This window comes from Amphiprion ocellaris, chromosome 24 (genome assembly GCF_022539595.1).
Source record: "Amphiprion ocellaris isolate individual 3 ecotype Okinawa chromosome 24, ASM2253959v1, whole genome shotgun sequence".
NCBI classification, from domain to species: domain Eukaryota; kingdom Metazoa; phylum Chordata; class Actinopteri; family Pomacentridae; genus Amphiprion; species Amphiprion ocellaris.
This window is the reverse complement of record NC_072789.1, coordinates 16686337-16700077: the sequence shown is the minus strand read 5'-3', so window position 1 is coordinate 16700077 and position 13741 is coordinate 16686337. Positions and strand designations below refer to the sequence as shown.

Sequence of the window (13741 nt, the reverse complement as noted above, 5' to 3'; positions counted from 1 at the left end):
TTTTTTTTTTTGCCCACTAAGGTTAATGCCTTATTAATTAATTAGCCAATCGAAAATACCAAATATCAAGAAATAATAAGTGGATAGGTAGTAGTGGTAGGAGAGTAGGGGGGATGAGGAAGATACAAGATGGAATAGAGGATGAAGGTGAGAGATGTTGGAGAGGAGGAGGAGGCTAAGCTGAGCTACCAGCAGCCTCCTCCACCTTCCTGTTGCTCTTGAACCAACTCCAGAAGCTCTTCTTCTTCTTTGCCTTCTTCTCCTGCTCCTGTGGTTCTTCTCTCTCCCCAATCACCTCTTCAGTCTTTTTTTGGTTGCTCTGTCTGTCTTTGGTCCTCCTGAAAAACTTACAGAATCTCTTTTTGTTTTTCTTTTGGATCCCATGTTCTGTCTCTTCTTGTTTCTTGAGCAGTTCTTGATTTTCTTTTTCTTTCTGATTGACTTCATTGCCAGCTTCCACCAGCAGCTCCTCAGTCTTCAAGAGCATCTCTGAGAGGTTGTCATGGCTGTCGGTGATTTGTTGGAGTTCCTGCTCTCTGATGGTGATCACCTCTTCTGCAGACTCAAGGCTCTTCACAATCTCTTGTTTTTCTTTCTCCTCGACTTCATTGCCGGCTTCCACCAGCAGCTCCTCAGTCTTGATGAGCGTCTCTGAGCTGTTTTCATTGATGCCGGTGATTCGTTGGAGTTCTTGGTCTCTGATGGTGATCAGCTCTTGTGCAGACTTAAGGCTCTTCACAATCTCTTGTTTTTCTTTTTCTTTCTCCTCGACTTCATTGCCGGCTTCCAGCAGCAGCTCCTCAGACTTGAAGAGCGCCGCTGAGAGGTTTTCATTGATGCCGGTGATTCGATCGAGTTCCTGCTCTCTGATGGCGATCAGCTCATGTGCAGACTCAAGGCTCTTCAGAATCTCTTGAGTTTTGTAAGATTCTTGGAAAAGCAGACTCTCCAGATTCTTCATCTGAAGGAATCTCCGGTTATAATCGCCTTCAAGCTCTATCTTTTCTGTCTGGAGCGTTTTAATATACTTCTTCATCTCGTTGAGCTCTATTTGAGGGATGTTGTTGCGCTCCATCAGCTGGATCTTACCCTCCAGTTTTTCAGTCTTTTCTACTGCTGCTTGTTTGTCCTTCTGCAGTTTGTTGTTTTCTTCCTTCAGACTTTTATTCTTGTCCACCAAGAATTTGACTTGCAAGTTCAGGTCCTCATTTTCTTTGTGATCTAGTTCTCTTTGGAGGTTTTTAGCCTCCTGCAGCATTGCTAAGAGACCCTCGTTCTCCAGCTTCAGCTGTGAAACCTCAGCTTCTCTGAGCCTAAGCTGCTCCCTGACCTCATCTTCAGCTTCCATGACATCGGCCCAGTTCATGGTTGTAGTCTGGGTCTCTGAAGAGGCCTGGTCTTCACTCAGGATGACCGGCTCTTTCACCTCTTCCTCAGCCTTAACAACATTGGCCGATGTCATGGTCGGAGCTGGTGTCTCTGAAGAGGCCTGGAACTCTCTCAGGATGACCGGCTGTTTGGCCTTACCCAGACCTTTGACCACGTTGGCCCATGTCATGGCCGGAGCAGGTGTTTTTGAGGAGGCCTGGTCTTGCTCTGTGTTCTTATGGCTCTCAGGCCCCAGCTTTTCTTGCAGCTGGATTATCTGCCTGTTCTGGCTCATCAGCAGCTCCTCTAGTTTGCAGGTTCTGATCTTGCTGACCTCTGCCCACTTGAAGAACTGCTGCTTTTCAGTGAGGAGCTGTTGAAGGCGGCGGTCCATGGTATTAACTCGCTCCTTGAGATGTTCGTTTTCTACCAAAGTAGAAAACTTCTTGTGAAATCCAGGCCGCTTACTGGCTTTGGAAGCAGCCTGTTCAGGGGTGATGGTGAATCTAACTTTGCGTTTTGTTTGATTTGTCTGTGCCATGGTAATGCAAATAAAGTCCTGAATGTATCCACAATAAAGAAGTTCGCAGTTTGTCGTCCAATCGTTGGAAGAAAATCCGGCGCACTGAAGAAAGGCTCTGACCTGTCCCAGATTTATAGGCAAAGGGCTGTGACATCATCAGTGATGTCATAATTGACCTGTGACATCATCAGTGATGTCATAATTGACCAGTGTCATGACATCATTTGCCTTTGGACAACAACAGGGATCACACACACACACACACACACACACACACATTCAGAACTTCACAGCAGAAGATTCTAGAAGTCTGGCTCTAGAATCTTCCATCTTCTCTGCTAAACCAGGAAATCTGTGTGTGTGTCTTGGTGTGTGTTCTTCGATTATCTCGGCAGTCGTTCATCCGATCCATTCCAAACTTGGTGTGTGCGTCGCTGGGGTCTTGAGGAAGTGTAACGTTGAGTTTGAGGCAAATCAGACGAAGGAGGTTGTCATTATACATGTAAATATCAGCATTTTTAAGTTTGCCATTATTAGCTGCATTGGCTGCAGGATTGTCCTAATGTTGTGGGGACATTGCCATCAAAAATACACATAATCCAATAATCCAATGTGTTCAGTTCCTTAGATGCTGGAAGTGCATGAAACATTTTGTGTTCATTCTTACAGCCAACCATAGATCAGCAGCTTGCACTGTTTTATTTGGAAAAGCAGTGCAAGAGAGCAAATAAACGCAGAAGAAAGCTGCATTTCCATACAAACACAACCATGACTAGAAGTAGAAAGAACTCAAAAACAAAATCATGATGCCACGAGTCACTAAAAGAAAAACTTCCTTTATTTAAAATTTATTTTTCAATAATTGAAAAAACTTGGACTCAACATGGACAACATTTTTCCAAGTGCCCACAGGTGTTTAAATACTAGAAAAACAGTAGTGATTCTACATGATAGAGATGTTTTACTGCTTACATTTTCAATTTGTTTCCCTACTTGTCTTCTTTTTCCTCCTGTTTGTTTGGTGTAAAACACACACAGTGATTCAGACAAATAGTTGCTGAATTTTTATCACATGACTGTTGGCCACAGCTGAGTCAACAAGGATCCCAGAATATGTAGTTTTTTACAGAATTATTTTAGTTCAAACATTTTATTTTTTTTTTTTGGCCAAATTCTTAAATGAGACATACAGAAAAAATTACTTTTGATCAAATATTACAAAATCTGATTTATTTTTTCTGATGGAACTCTAAGTTTCACGTGAGTAGTTTGAGAAAATCGGAAAGCTGAAAATTTGTAAATTACTTCTGATAGTTTTTTTCCACCCAAGGTTTTATTTATTTTTATATAAATACACAAACCAAGAAAAACAAATGAGCAAATAAAACAACTGAACAATGCCTGGGTAGTAACAGAGCATCTACAGCATCCTTCAGTCCTATTAATCATAATTTTCCCCTTGCTCTCTTCCAGCGTTCCCATTTTCAGTCCTGTATTCAGTCCACTTAGTCCACTTTTGGTCCATTTGTGCTTCCTATAGCCTCAGTTTGTGAGTTAGATTTTCCATTATGTAGATTTCCTCAGTTATTTTCAACCATTGATCTTTTGTTTTTTGTATAATGTTTTCATTAACTGTGCTGATTTCTCGTTAAATCCTCATCGTTCTAATACTTTATAGAGAAAACTCCAATTTATACAGTCGAACACATCGATGCTCACTAAGACAGTGCTTTGTTTTTCCTTTTGTGCTCGAATTATTTCTGATTTTACAGTTTCTTGTTCTGATAAATGGTGTAATTCTGGTTATTTTTTGAAATTTCACATTGTTTGAAACCTTTCAGCAAATTTTGGGCTTCATAGGGTTGAATTGTAATAATATTAAAGTCCAGTGAGCTCATGATGGACATAAGTTTCATCTGAATTGCATATGATATAAAACAAAGAAAAAAAACTTTCCTTTTCAGGGACAAAGAATGTTTCTGTAGCTAGTGGTTGTGTAACCGCTATAAAACACTTTTTTGTCAATTAATTCTACAAATCAGTGTATTTAAGACGATCTGTTGTAATGCAGCAGATTTACAGAAGTCAGATCTTTCCAGGTGTCCACCTTCTTCACTGGTGTTACAGATACTTTAGACTGTTTATGTGTTTTTAATATCCCACAAATTAAGAAAAAAAAATCTATCGTTAAATGCTGCTATGTAGTTTTCACTGGAGAATGTGTGGTTTCAGATAAGTAGAGTGTGTTTAGTCACATGTTGAGTCTGTGCATCTGTTTTCCACTTTGTTTATCCGTTAACTCATCCGTGCTTCACGTCTCCCTCCTATTCCACTACAGTCTTGACTTCTTGTTAGATGCATTTTAAGTGATTGTGCATTTTTCCAGAAACTTTGACCCAGTTAGCAGTTTAACAGCATGTATGTTGATGAGTCTCAGTTAAATCAGTTCATCACAGTCTTCAGGTCCAAAATGCTCTTAAAGTCACTTCAGCTGTTGTTGGTACAATCATTAGAAGTAGCTCCATCTCCGTCACTCTCTCTCTCACACACACACACACACACACACACACACACACACACACACACACACACACACACACACACACACACACACACACACACACACACACACACACCTTCTACATCAGGACAACGGCCAACATGGCGACAGCTGGTGGCACAGTTCCTGGACTGGGACCAGTGGCTGTATGTGGGCGGACTGATGGGGTGTATCGTGTGTGTTTGTGTGTTTATGTTTGTGTGTATTTGTGTGTGATGCCCGGCTGTGTCTCCCATGTGTAAAACCGAACACAGCAATCTGTTGAATCTAATGTGTGTCCTATGAATATGTGCTGACAAAAGGGAAGATTGTCAAAAATATAAATTAACATGAGAATCTTTGTAAAGACATTTCTGTGTCCATCTCCAAACTAGTGGATTTAAAACGTGACTTTAAACCTCTAAACCTCCAAGATCTATCGGTGAGTTTAAAAGGCATGTGATCTAGAAATTAATCACCAAACATAAACCATTTATCTACAAGAAACTGCAAAAACAAAACAAAAAATCTTCACATTTTCAACTTCTTACTGGTCTGTGAACATAGCATGTGTGACGTGCAGTTACATCAAGAAAATTGCGGAATTAAAGGAATTATTTCATCACTTATTTCAATGTGTCTTATTGGAATATTCTCAAAAAATGAACCCTTTCACACAAAAAAGACAAATTATTCTGAGTACCTAAGTAAAACTGAGAATCTATGATTGACTCAGATGTGACTAACAGTCAGAAGTGCAGGTCGTGTTTTTACAGAGCAGGGAGGAGACAACAAGAGAGACCGAGGGAAAAATAAAACCTACTGGATCAATAAAATAAATGCAGCATGGCTCAGAAACAGTGAACAGAGGAGCAGGTTGTTGGAAGATACATTCAGCATGGAGAAACATCTTTCTACTGATGATGAGCAGAGTAAAGAGAAAAAGTTTGTAGAGGCTGGAAACACAGAAATAGTGAAATATCTATAGTATGTGGAGACAAAACTGTCATAGAGAGACACAAAGCAACAAAAACAAGGCGCAATATGACATATCTGGGACACATAATGACATAAACAAGACAGAAATAAAAACATGTAACACAGTGGCAAAAATGAGACAAAACAACAAAAACAAGACACAAACAGAAAAAATAGACACAAAATGATTTAAGAAAACGAGACACAAAACAACAAGAATGAGACACAAAACAACAAGAATGAGACACAAAACAACACAAACTAGAAGAAATGAGAAACAAGACACAAAACAGATGACAAGAGAGACTAGGGAGAAAATAAAACCTACAGGATCAATAAAATCAATGCAGCATGGCTCAGAAACAGTGAACAGAGGAGCAAGTTGTTGGAGATACATTCAGCATGGAGAAACACCTTTCTACAGCTGATGTCCAGAGAAGTTTGGAAACGTTTTTATGATTTATGGCATTCTAACTTTATCAAAGCACACAAAATACATATTTGAGTTCCTTTTACTTCCAGCCGTGGTTTTGCTGCTTCTATGGAGATGCAGGACTTCATAATGTGGTGAAAAATGAGTCCACCATGAGTAAAAAATGTGACAGGAGCAGAGAATTGCTGAGCAGCTGCTTGGTATTCAGAGGGCTGAAGAATGAACAGTTTGCTCACTCAGGCTACAGTCAGCTTGAATTCAGGCACCGGAGACGAATTCCAAATTTCACAGCAGAGAAAATGTGATCAGAAGGTCCAGAGAAACATCTCATCTACTTTTCCATCTGCATGCTGCTCTACACTCCAGTCCCTGCAGCGCTCGTGAACACATCCATGTATTTTTGTCTAGAAACACAAGCATTCATAGCCTGATGCAAAATGAAACAGCAGCAAGGAACACAGCGTAGGTTGTGTAGCAGATCACATGCATGCGTAGGATTACTGCCTTTGAGTCAGTTAGTCTGGGAGCATAAACAACATGTAGGCTGAAATCAGTTTGGTGAAGGTGACACCTCCAAACAGAAACCACCTTAGTGAACTGTACAAACTCTGAAAACTGAAAATAATTCACTTTGAAATCAAACTACACACTGTCTGCTATGTGTGTGTATATCTACTATGACCACTACTACACCTACTTTTAGTACTTGTACCACTTCTACCACTACTACTACTACTACTACTACTACTATTACAAGTGAAATATAGGTGTAAAGTGTCATAAAAAGAAAATAATCAAATAAAGTACATGTGCATACTTAGGTAAAATACTTGTGGAAATGTATTCAGGTAAATACTGTTAATATTGTGGTTCTTAAGATATTTTAGTCTGGATCAAAGTGGTGAATCAACAGAGTAATATTTCTATTACTACTATTACAACTACTATGACTACTACTGTGACTACTACTACTACGGCTTCTTTTACTATTATTATGACTACTGTTGCGACTACTATGACAACTACTAAAAGTAGAACTACTACTACAACTACTACAACTACTTCTACTACGATGATTACAGCTTTGACTACTACTATGACTACTATTACTACAACTACTTCTACTATGATGATGACAGCAACTACTACTACGGCGACTACAACTACTTCTACTATGACGACTACAACTACTTCTATTATGATGACTACAGCTACTTCTACTATGACGACTAAACTATTTCTACTACGATCATTCCAGCTATGACTACTACTACTACTACAACTATTTCTACGACTACAGCTACTTCTACTATGACGACTAAACTATTTCTACTACGATCATTCCGGCTATGACTTCTACTACTACTACAACTATTTCTACGACTACAACTACTTCTACTACAACGACTGACAATGCCATATGGGGGAATGAATAGCCTTGGAGGAGTACTACGCTCTCTGAGTGCTTTTCTAGTATTTCATGTGTTTTCTAACCACAAACTAATTACCGAAATGCCACTAGTGAATAATTTAATGGCTACATGTCAATTTAGCAGAATAACTACTCAAGCTAGCTTTAACAATGAATATAGAGTTGTATAAAACTGTCATTTAGCATTTGCATTTAAATTCTGTTAATAACATGCATTTTAGGTGATACCCGAGCTTGTCATTGGGTGTGTGTGTGTGTGTGTGTGTGTGTGTGTGTGTGTGTATATAGAGAGAGAGAGATAGATAGATATACACACATACACACACACACACACACACACACACACACACACACACACACACATATATATATATATATATAGATACATACATATATTTTTTTATTTTTTATATATATATACATACATACATACATATATATATATATATATATATAGATAGATAGATAGATAGATAGATAGATAGATAGATAGATAGATAGACACACACACATATATATATATATATATATATATATATACATACATACATACATACATATATATATATATATATATATATATATATATATATATATAGATATATATAGTTTTTTTTAAAGCATAGTCATACAAATATTTATTTCTCTTTTGGGTCTTTTTTCTTTTGGTCCAACAGATTGTGATGGTACTATCTGCCTGGTGGAGCCCCTTCACACCACAACAGACCTTGTAACTGTAAGTAGACAATACTCCAGAGATTTAGCCAGATGGTAGTTTAAGTCCACTGAAACATATCACTCATCTAGGATGAAGAGGATGAAACTGTGTCTGCTGCCTTTACAGAGGGGGATCCAGAAAGGCATCTAGAGGTATGTTACTGATAGTTCTCTTCCCATTCACATTTCTGAACATTCTGGTGGAATATAGAGTGTGACATTTAGCCTACACTGAAGTATTGCACATTCTCATCCTTTTTAACAGAGCATGGCTGGACAGCAGCAGGATGCTTCCTCAACTTCCACTGCACAGATTGACACAGTGAGATGGATGTTCAGTAAACACCAGAGGTTCATTCTGTGGAATTCATGTGCAACCGTATAATTTAATGTCCTTTATGTATTCCCAGTTATCAGTAAAACAAATATACAAAATCTACTTGCTGAGAAAAATACAAAAAACAGATAAAGAAATGCAATACTTGGACCACCAGATTAAGAAGGCAGATCTGGAAACTGAAATACTGGAGCACAAGTTAGAGGTGGATGCAGGTCACAGGTGAATTATGTTAACTACTGGAACATGAACTAAACCAGCTCTTTTATTTGTAGGAAATAAAGAAGACCAAATGAAATGTGTATCATGTCTTTATTTGACTGCTGTGGTGGTGATGATGGAGACTTAAACTCTGCAGTGATTATTGCATATGGTGTCTCTGACTGCTCTGCTGTCCTGGACAGCTGGCAGGTGGATGAGGTCATCATCTGGGTCTTCAGTTTGTAGGGCAGAGTGTTGCTCTCCTCTAATAGTGGCAATATTATGAAGAACAACACATGCCACAATAATATCACAGGCCTCTCAGGAGTCACCCTGAGGTGATGTAGACACTGGAAACAGGCTTTCAGCAGGTCTATGGTCATCTCCACCCAGGCTCTCATCCTGCAGTGAGCCTGGTTGAAGTTCTGTTGGGGGCCTGGTTCAGGGTCAGGGTATGAGGTCATCAGCCTGGGTTGGCATGGTAACCCCTGTCACCCAGCAGAAGGCCATCAAACTCTCCTGTAATGTATAGTGGATACATTAGAGTATATTAAAGGAGGGAGACAAGTGAATTATATTGTGAAAATCTTTAGGCTGTTTACCACGTTGCAGTCTGTTGCTCAGGTTAGACTCATGATAAATCCTCCAGTCATGAACAGACCCAGGCCACTTGGCCTCCACATTAGAAATGATGTATGCAGCATCACATATGATCTTGACAGTTCAGAGAATGACTGATGTTGAACTATGATGCAGTCTTTAACATTTTGAAACCATAGTCAATCTACCTGTAACCTACCTGCACATTTATGCTGTGAATGGACTTCCTGTTCACATAATCAGCTTCATTATGTGAGGGAGCTGTGATGGGGATGTGTGTTCCATCTATGCAGCCAATCACACTGAGAAATCCTAAAAGAAATTAAAATTACTAATCCCAGTCTGAGGTTGCAGCACAATGTCATTAACAGAATATGATTTAAATTAAGTTAACAGATCTCTACATCATTCACCTGCAATCCTGTGGAACTCCTCCTTGATGGCTCTGACAGGTTTATTTCCAGGGAAAACCACAAAGATGGTAAAAGTCGTTTCAGGGCCAGACACACTTTTCTGACCGTCCTGCATACAGTTGTCTTACTGAAGTGTTCTGCATCTCCCAGATTATATAAAAAACTTCCATTTGCAAAGAACCGCAGTGCAACACACAACATCTGCTGGGATGTGAGAGAATGACTGAGGTTGGTGATGTTGTAAATGTAAGGATGGATTAGGTTGTATGTAGATTATGGACTGTGACGTGAAACGGTACCATTCAAAAAGATAACTGTCAGGAAATGCGAGAACATCTATGAATATTTAATTCTCTGTGCAGTAATGCTGCTCCTTCATCCACTGGATCGTTAATAAAAGGACATGACATTTATAGACGGCAGAACTAGACTTCGCCAAAACTCACCTGATGAATGAATGAATGAATGAGGAAGCAAAACAGCGTGTGACTGAAAGAGGGCGGAGACAGAGAGAAACTCAAGGTTTACTGAGATAAACCTGGTCCCGACCAGGTTAGAGTCAGAGAGTCTGTTACTATGGTAACTGACCGAGAGCTTAAGTTACCTCCCTTTGTGAAACAGGCTAGAGTTACCCCTCTGTCTCTGGTTTGAGTTACCTCCCTTTGGAAAACGGAAAACCTTGAGTTTCCCTCATTTCAGGGTTAACAGACTCAGAGTTTTCACTAAACCTGCTTTGTGAAACGGACCCCGGGAGACGAACAACAAAAACTGTTGGTTTGAACATTTCTATTTCATTAGAAGTTGAGGGAACCAGCAGGATTTGAACAGAGAACTCTCTGATTACATGAAGAACATCTGAGACCACTGCACAACAGAGGATCCAGCTCTTCAACTTTCTCATGGAGTTCAGCCTCCAGTCAGATCAGAGGTCCAGATGATAAACACATGATGGAAAACACAAAATGCCTTCTGGCATGTCTGTGATCGGCTTTTTTTCTACTAACTTAAACAACTGAATGAACGTCCTCCAAGACTGATAATTCCTTCATTTTTCCCAGGGGTTGTAGGTGTGATGATGCTCCTCACAGTGAGGCATGAATTTAAATCAAGACAATGATCCTGAAAAACAGAATTTACAAAGTGATGTTGTGGGTCTAGAGGCTCAAAGTGTGACATTTACCAAACTGTGTGTAATTATGAGAGTCAAAAATATGAATGAAGCAATGAGATGGGAAAGAATGTGTGAAATTCTTCAAAGTTTCATTGGATTCATCTCATCTAAAGGACATTTTCATGAATGTGGAAAAACGACAGGAAGTGGTTTAAAGCAAAGACCCAGAAAAACTCAGAAAGTGTGATAAAATCCAAGAAGAGACTAAAGGAGAGCAGAACACTAAACTATTGAGCTTCCACATTGAAATGAGGAGTGGATTAAAGTCCACAGCAGCAGACAAAGAAGAAGATGAAGCCAGAGAAGGTTTGGATTCCTCAGGTGACATGTAGAGTGTAGATTCCCTCTCTGACTGTAGTTCCTGGAAAACAGCTTCTCAGGACATTTAGTGTTGAAATGGACTCATCAGTTCTGGGATTGATTCTTCTTTATTCTTCCTTCTGGATTTTGTCCTAAAAGCTTCATATTTATAGAATTAGAAAGAAATGGAAAATGTTCCCAAACACACATTTTCACAAAATTGCATTTTAACTCACCACAAACTGATCCATCGGGTTTCCTGCTTCGTTGCCCTGACAACAGTGACGTCACGGCCACTTTCTGTTCCTCAAGTTAGTTCTGCTTTTACCGTCTTCGTGTCGCAGCTTCTTTTCTCCATCTGAATGTGAGTAAAAGACACTTTAAACTGTTTTTTATCTTTTATATATCTATAGAACATAAAACTGACTGAATCATTTGTTGTATTTTAACTCAAAAACAATTAAAACATTAAATCAAACTTTATTCCTTAAAACCAAATCTTCAGACATGTTGGGGTGTTCCCAACCACCAGGAGTTATCAAACTGATGCTGAAATCAATTTGTTTTATCAGTAAATATAATTTGTATTTGTCAGGCAGTTCTAAACATGAGTTGTTCTTATTAGCTGTCAATCACAACCTGTGATCTGATCTGTCCAGCAGAGGGGAAAAGATTTAAACTGAAATAAAGTTCACCTGATACACTTTGAAGAAACCAAATGCTAGAAATATTCAGATGTTTCTTCAATGTAGCATTAAATTAGATTGAGAGCAGACATGTCTCTTTCTGCACTGTTGAGGGAAATGTGCATTAGTGTGATCTCTGCTGATGTTGGTTCTGTCCCAGTGATTCCATTCTAGGGAAAGTTAACTGTCAGGGATTTACAGCCTGATGGGAGTTTCTGCTTTCATGAACCACAGGGTTTGTAGAAGTTGTGTTGGATGTTGAGAGACATGAAAAAGGTTGAATGTTGAAATAATCCGTCACATGAAATGAGTGGGAATCAGCCTGTAAAATGTGCTCTTATTGTGAAAGTCTGCCTGCTGCTTCCTCATAGGTGGAGTCCTGACTGGTTCCAGGAAACAGATCACCTGTCTGAGCGTCCAGGAGTGGACTGGAAACTTTCCTCTTCTTCTTCAGCGCTTTGAATAAAGTGTAAGTTTGCTTTGTTTGCTGCTTTAACTTCAGTAATGTTGCTGTTTGTTTCTGCTCTGTGATGTTTCTACATGTTCACTTCTTATTTCAGCACAAACTTTGGATGACTGCTGTTTAAACATGGATCAATATGATTATTAGGTTATTGATTGACTGCAATCAGTCAATATTTCTATGAGATTATTGATTGCTTGAGTCAGTTTGATGAGCTGCTGATGTTTCTTTGTTTGTTCACAATCCAAACTGCATGGTGTCTTTTTGACTTTGGGTTTGTGGGTGAGTCTCTGCAGCTCCATGACTCCATCTGCTGGACTGATAGTAGAAGTGCAGCAGCTGATCTTTTCCAGGAGGATTTGAGTGGATCAATGATGTTTGTTTCCTGTGCAGGTGAAGGTAGAAAGTGTGTGTGAGCTGCTGTGAGTTGAGCAGCATGGATGAGTGTGAGGACAGAGAGGAGGGAGTCCCTCCCTCTAAAAGCTCTCTGTGTGGGGAACAGGAGAACCAGAGCAAAGCTCAGAGGTGAGACCAGCATCTCTAACTGTCCAGGACTCTGGTGCATGTCAGAGCTCAGCATCACATCACTGCTGCATCATTATTCACAGGAATCCACCTGGACCTGGACCTGGACATGGACCTGGACCTGGACCTGCATCCAGCTGTGTGTCCTTCAAGAGTGACTGGTCTAATGATCGCCTCATTGAATTCGAAGATCATCAACCTCCTGCTGCAGAGAAGTAAGCTGTGATATCAAACTACTGACTGTTGTGTCAAATGTTCTGTCATTGTTCCAAATATGTTCCATCATTAAATCACTCTGAAACTCTGCCACACGATTTGTCTTCCTGGTGATCTTCCTCTCTATTGACCAGAATCCATCAGAGACCAGAGTCCTCTGGACCTGGACATGGACCTGGACCTGGACCTGGACCTGCATCCAGCTGTGTGTCCTTCAAGAGCGACTGGTCCAAGGAAGATCCTCTTGACTTTAAAGGAGAACCAGGTCCTGCTGCAGAGGGGTAAGATGTTCAGAACAAGGTTTCAGAGCTGCTTGTTTGGTAGCAGTTTGGCTCCTCATCAAACAGAACAAATGTTTTGAAGAAGTGATGCTAATAATGTGAACATCATCCACAGAGACATTAAAAACAGAACCAGGTGGATCACAGCAAGAACTCTGAGTTCACTAAAATATCAAGAAATAGTTTTACTGGACAAAACTTCAGTTCTGTGATCATATAAGCCTTGATAGCCTGAATGTTAGCCTGTATGTTAGCATGTATGTTAGCCTGTACGTTAGCCTGTATGTTAGCCTACATTAGGGTTGCCACCCGTCACTTAAAATACGGGATCGTCCTTTCTTTGACAATTAATTGTAGCGTCCCGTATTGAATCAATACAGGACGCTAATTGTTCTGTATTTTCATAAACGCCTCGTATACGTCTGTCACACACTCATCAAAACTGCATAAGGAACTAAATAAAACACAGGAAATACGAAGGGCAGCCAATTTAAACTTCATAGGACCTATGTAGCGAGGACCTGATGCCAGGTCCAGCAGATCACGCTGCACCCGCGT

General features: G+C 39.8%; 3 protein-coding genes and 1 long non-coding RNA gene across 5 annotated transcripts; 2 read left to right on the top strand and 2 right to left on the bottom strand.

Annotated features, from left to right (window-relative positions):
* Window positions 1-26: 26 nt before the first annotated feature.
* LOC129348261 (trichohyalin-like) lies at window positions 27-1882 on the bottom strand. Its single transcript, XM_055008321.1, has one exon. It carries the CDS (start codon window positions 1760-1762, stop codon window positions 176-178), a length of 1587 nt encoding a protein of 528 aa, XP_054864296.1. The 5' UTR covers window positions 1763-1882; the 3' UTR covers window positions 27-175.
* A 6063-nt stretch (window positions 1883-7945) lies between these two features.
* Window positions 7946-8613, top strand: LOC129348292 (uncharacterized). Its single transcript, XR_008600804.1, has 3 exons — window positions 7946-8009; window positions 8081-8143; window positions 8256-8613. It is a non-coding gene; the product is annotated as an uncharacterized LOC129348292 (long non-coding RNA).
* Window positions 8614-8692: 79 nt separating this feature from the next.
* On the bottom strand, window positions 8693-10010 carry LOC129348270 (putative nuclease HARBI1). The gene is made up of 4 exons (XM_055008354.1): window positions 9542-10010; window positions 9328-9440; window positions 9131-9242; window positions 8693-9047 (listed from the first exon to the last, which is right to left on the bottom strand). The coding sequence occupies exons 1-4, from the start codon at window positions 9654-9656 to the stop codon at window positions 8992-8994; spliced, it is 396 nt and encodes a 131-aa protein (XP_054864329.1). The 5' UTR covers window positions 9657-10010; the 3' UTR covers window positions 8693-8991.
* Window positions 10011-11627: 1617 nt separating this feature from the next.
* On the top strand, window positions 11628-13468 carry LOC129348272 (transcription activator BRG1-like). 2 transcript variants are annotated; one of them, XM_055008356.1, is made up of 4 exons: window positions 11628-12167; window positions 12555-12686; window positions 12770-12901; window positions 13037-13468. In XM_055008356.1, the coding sequence occupies exons 2-4, from the start codon at window positions 12598-12600 to the stop codon at window positions 13185-13187; spliced, it is 372 nt and encodes a 123-aa protein (XP_054864331.1). In that variant the 5' UTR covers window positions 11628-12167; window positions 12555-12597; the 3' UTR covers window positions 13188-13468. The 2 variants fall into 2 exon arrangements, with proteins under 2 accessions (XP_054864331.1, XP_054864330.1); XM_055008355.1 differs by lacking the exon at window positions 11628-12167 and having other exon boundaries at window positions 12175-12686; window positions 13037-13461.
* Window positions 13469-13741: the final 273 nt, after the last annotated feature.

Excerpts from the sequence above, each read along its gene's own strand:
- LOC129348270 (XM_055008354.1), bottom strand. The coding sequence starts at position 9,656 with ATGCAGGACGGTCAGAAAAGTGTGTCTGGCCCTGAAACGACTTTTACC. Across the intron at positions 9,441-9,541 it reads GGAGTTCCACAGGATTGCAG|GATTTCTCAGTGTGATTGGC; the intron begins GTGAATGATGTA and ends AATTTCTTTTAG. Across the intron at positions 9,048-9,130 it reads GAGCAACAGACTGCAACGTG|GAGAGTTTGATGGCCTTCTG; the intron begins GTAAACAGCCTA and ends TATACATTACAG.
- LOC129348261 (XM_055008321.1), bottom strand. The coding sequence starts at position 1,762 with ATGGACCGCCGCCTTCAACAGCTCCTCACTGAAAAGCAGCAGTTCTTC.
- LOC129348272 (XM_055008356.1), top strand. The coding sequence starts at position 12,598 with ATGGATGAGTGTGAGGACAGAGAGGAGGGAGTCCCTCCCTCTAAAAGC. Across the intron at positions 12,687-12,769 it reads AACCAGAGCAAAGCTCAGAG|GAATCCACCTGGACCTGGAC; the intron begins GTGAGACCAGCA and ends CATTATTCACAG. Across the intron at positions 12,902-13,036 it reads CAACCTCCTGCTGCAGAGAA|AATCCATCAGAGACCAGAGT; the intron begins GTAAGCTGTGAT and ends TCTATTGACCAG.